A 4,985-nucleotide genomic window follows, 5' to 3' on the forward strand; every position below is an offset into this window, starting at 1 on the left:
CACACACACACACACACACACACACAGACAGAAATGTAGCATCACATCTCTGTCTCTGCTCTTTTTCTAAAATCTCTGCTCTTCCACAGAAACCCATGTCCGGGCACAGCCACACATCCTGCAAGGTACGGTGTGACAAGCCTTTCTGTGTGCATGCTTCCTGTGTTCACCTGATATGTGTCGCCTCAGGGACACATATCAACCTAAATATGTTGCCTCTCCTGTCCTATTTACCCCAAATATGTCCAACCTGCTACCGTTTGTTCACCCTAAGTATGTCCCCTCTTCTGCCTTGTGTTTACTCGCCGTACAGTGTTTCCCAGAAAGGAATGTGGAGTTGTGATCCCTGTGCATGGCAGCAAATGTGCTTGTGTGATATACTAAGCATGATGGCAAATGTCACTAGGAATGAATGAATGAAGGAATGAATGAAAGGAATGAATGTAATTAATGAAATGAATGAATGAATACATGAATTAAATGAATGGAATTAATAAAATGAATGAATGAAATTAATGAATGAAGGGATGAATGAATGAATCAAATGAATGAAGGAGTGAATGGAATTAATGAATGAAGGATGAATGAAGAAGTGAATGAAATTAATGAATGAAGGGATGTTTGAATGAAGGAATGAATGGAACTAATGAATGAAGGGTTGAATGAGAAGAAATGAAACACCGAGTGGTGAAGGGAGTAGGCAGGAGACACAAGGGAATCAGCATGCTTTCTCCCTCTCTTTCTTTTTCTGCATCTATGCATCCATCCATCCCTCTCTCCATCCCTCCCTCCATCCATTTGAGGCTTCTCTCCAGTGCTCTGAGGGGAAGCCATTAGCGAGGGGAAGAGACTAAGTGGATTTTGTGGTAAACCTGCAGAGGCTCGCTGTCCCAGAGTGTATTTCTGCACGAATACGTCACCACCAACACACACACACACACACACACACACACCCACAGCCACACACACACACACACACACACACACACATATGTCATCCCCCTCTGCAGGTCACCTCAGAGCAGGAGAGGGGAGGGGGGCGGGGGGTTGTGGTTAGAGTGACAGGAAGGTCTCAGTCTTCTCCTTGTTTAGTTAGGGAGGGGTGTGTGTGTGTGTGTGTGTATCATATGTATCATATGTATGGCATGCTCCTCTGCCTGGCATTCACCTGTTTGTACTGCAGCGTCCTGTGCGTCCAGAATTAAATATCCCCATGTTTTTCAAACATGCACTGCCACTGAACTGGCTTAAGTATTTTTTGTCGACCTTTGATCTCTCTCTCTCTCTCTCTCTCTGTCTCTCTCTCTCTCTCTCTCTGTCTCTATCTCTCTCACCCTCTTTCTGGTCTACATTGAAATGTGACTTTTGTTTTCTGCTGCAGGATGTCCATCAAAAGAACTCCAGTCGAGGGAACAACGGAGGGAGGAGCTACAGAATGTAGAGCAGCCAATGGACAGCCAAGACAGAGTGAGAGAGCGAGGAAGAGGACGAGGAAACTGGCAGTCATGTGGACCTGGGAGACAGCAAAACAAACAAACAAACAAACAAACAAAAAAGAAAGACAGATGGTAAAAAGGTGGCAAGTGTGGCCTTGTCTGGTCCTTAAGCGGGCTTGGCCTACATCACATGTCAAAGTGATAAAGAAAGGTATTGTTTGAATGAGGTCAGTGGGTAAATATGACTATCAAACAACAACAACCACAACAACAACAGCAACACAGAAAACATTGTTCATTGCACCACAACAAATCGTTAAACCAAACAAAAGAGATACTAGTTTTGCTGGTCAATCTGATCAAAAATGAGGCAATTTTCCCTCTGTGTGAGGACAGTGTTGGCATCTCAATGAAACTAAAGAGAAAGCCAACGTCCACTTTAGAGTTGGGTTGGGAACTGGGTGGAGCTCCAATGATGCATATTGTCCAATGATCTCCCAGAAGTCTTTCCATTCACCCAGAGGCTCAGCCAATGGTGGGCCTGCAAAGGCTTCCTCTGTAAGCTCATTGGACCGCATCCTCCTTCAACCACTTCCCTTCCCCCATCAAACCCACATACACTTTAGTCAGTTATCCTTATTTTTGTCAATTTGAGTGTAAAACATAACCATATAAGCACAAGATGTCACAAATGAGCATTTATATTTGGGTTGACTGTGGTGAAGACAACATTACTGGACAGTAGCATCTTTCAGAGTTATGGAGAAAATTGACAGTTTTTCGGATTTGCACTTACAATGCGCAGGACTTTACATGGATTTGTTTTGTTGTTGTGCTGTCATCATAGATACCACTGACGGTCTGTGTCCAAGGCCTTCACAAACACACACCCTTGACTGATCTAGACAAAATGGTGTCAGGTATAAGGACTGTCTTCCGGTGGCTGTCTCCAATTACACATGTATATCCGCCACGCTCATTTATCAACACTGAAAATACATCACTGAAGGACAGCAAGACGGGCGGTTCTTCTCTTAGGATGAGACTTTTGGGAAGTTGTCATTGTATCTGAAGAGTGCTAGCCTAGCCACAATTAGCGCATGACTCAGAGTCTATTTCTGGGCCAGATCTGGGCTATTTGAGGCTTAATTGGGGCCTTACATAGAAACAGATGGGATGGGTTGGGTTTGAAAAAGAGCCTCTTTGAATCAGACCATTAGTGACCGACTTGACTTGGCCTGACTTCCGTTGTTATGATAGCTCAAGAGGTGGACCTTTGCTTCTTTTCTAATAACTTTGACTGCACGGTTTTTCATTTTAAGGAAAAAAAAGAGGGAAACAATGAGAGAGGCCAAGAAGGGCGTCCACACCAAAGTGCATAAATACAGTTTACCACCTAAGCGCATCATTCCCAAAGTCGAGACACACACCAACAAACACACACACACACACACACACACACATACTCACACACTCTTGCACACCAACCAACCAAATACACAGCATATCAGAAATTCACAATAGATTCTCATTGGTAAGCAAGCATACCAAATTGACAGTCTGCCCTTCTAAAGGTCACCTTCCATCACTGACGGTAGAGTGCTCAAACTGACACATCATCACAACGGACAGGTTAATCTATCCCCGGGTCCTCACAAACACACAATATCAGAATCTGTGTTTTCCTTACCAATGTATGTAATCAAAACCAGTAATACCATTTATGTTAGCCTAATGCATTCTTCCACCATCATAGTAAGTGATGGCTTCATATAGCAGAAACCGTATTAAGAAATCTTATTCCACTTTATAATGGTGCTATTTTGTAGTTTGTTACTTGCGAGGGTTGGCTAAAAACAGAAAGTGTGTGGAGGCTAAACAGATTGTTTTAGGTCGCCCCTTTTGCACAGCCTTCTGGCCGCCATTTCCATAGTGTGTTTTTATTTTTAATGGTAAGCTAGTTCCGTAAGGTAGTCATATAAGAAGGCAAATTTGTGTGACATCTGTGAATGCATGGACAAAAAAAAAAAGAGGAAAAAAATATTCTGTTGTGATCCCAAGAAAGGCTAATTGCTATTTTTTCTACAGTTTTTAAATTGTATTTATTGTTTTGATGAATGAGAATTCCCTAGTGGTCCTCATGCCAAATGTAGTGACAGAGAGTACTGTGAACTATGTTCCGTGAGGTTAAAGGTCATGGTCTGTTCCAATGAGTGTGCTTTGCTAACTATCCAACACCACTTGTTAAGATCTGTAAGACTATTCTTTTTTTCATGTATAACCACACTTATTTTGTCAAGTTGAATATTTGTTTAAACATGCAGCCATCCAGCACATTGTAATTACAGACTATTTATGAAGATAAAACATGGTACAACAGCGCATTACTGGCTTAAACCTTCAGTTCTGCATCGATGTCAGTGATTAAAAACAAGACCAGCCAAAGATTATCAAACCCTCAACATGTTCTTTCTAGAATCCAAGGCTGAAAGCAGCCGTATGTCTGTGTAGGGTACTTTTCATCCAGTATACCTTCAGCGCACTGTTCTAAGTACACTGTTTTGAGAATTTACCAAAGACCTCTTAAGTTGAAGATGTGTCACACAACCTTCCAACTATTAGTGTCCTAGTCACGTAAAAGGCAATATTCCATTGTTAGTTATTGGTTGATTCAATCTACGACTTCACCAACAACATTTTTTACACAGCTGAGGTCTGAAGCCTGCAATAAGTGGCCAAGGTGTAAAACGTGTGTAAAAGAAGAGAAAACAAATCAATATTAGCAGACACATCTCGTGACGAGGTTGGGCTCATCATATGTATGCAGTTAATGTTTCAGTTAAAGAGTTTTTTCTTCTGTGTGATTTACTTGCTGTAAGTTTTTTTTTTTTTTTTTTGGTTTGTAACAACTCATATCTGTATGTATCATGTCACCAAATAATGACACAAAACACACAAAAAAATAACAAACAAAAGTAATATGTAAACCGATATTGCTGTTTAAATAAAAACAGAAAATCAGTGCTTGATTATATGGAAACTTACACTATTGAGAAAAAAAGGACGAAGACTGTGGGTCTGCGATTACAAAGCTTAACATTAAAATGGGATGTTTGGTTGAGGGACTGTCATTAACTGGTGCTCGATTGCCTTCCGTAGAAATGATTCAAATAAATGACAGATTGTTCACCACTCCTGCTGAATAAACCACTAGTCAATACCAAACATCTGAAAAAGCTGTTTTTATTCTGTACAGACCTACAGTATGTACTTCCAGCGGTGTAGGGGGAAGAGAAAAGGTGGGTAAACATGCATGCATGTCCGCAGACACACCACTTGCGATCCGTTATAAAAAGTGGATAAACTGCCTTACCTCTATTCCGGACAGCACTACCAAAACCAACCAAGTCAAAAGTTCTGTTACTATTATTGTCATTTTTATTATTATTATTATTATTATTATTATTACCAGTAGTAGTAGTAGTAGTAGTAGCACAGTAGTATAATACAGAGAGTATTCAGCCTAGAGTAAAGCTAATAAACTGCCTA

At 41.0% G+C, this 4,985-nt stretch overlaps 1 protein-coding gene across 2 annotated transcripts in view; it reads left to right on the top strand.

The window, feature by feature from the left end:
* igf1 (insulin-like growth factor 1) overlaps window positions 1-4,457 on the top strand; it is a 16,968-nt gene extending 12,511 nt beyond the window's left edge. For both annotated transcript variants that reach the window (XM_080851012.1, XM_080851013.1), the window contains exons 4-5: window positions 90-125; window positions 1,382-4,457. In XM_080851012.1, coding sequence (XP_080707138.1) covers window positions 90-125; window positions 1,382-1,441 — 96 coding nt within the window. In that variant the 3' untranslated portion in view covers window positions 1,442-4,457. The remainder of the gene's footprint in view (window positions 1-89; window positions 126-1,381) is intronic.
* Window positions 4,458-4,985: the final 528 nt, after the last annotated feature.

Source organism: Sprattus sprattus (genome assembly GCF_963457725.1).
Source record: "Sprattus sprattus genome assembly, chromosome: 14".
Taxonomy (NCBI): Eukaryota; Metazoa; Chordata; class Actinopteri; order Clupeiformes; family Clupeidae; genus Sprattus; species Sprattus sprattus.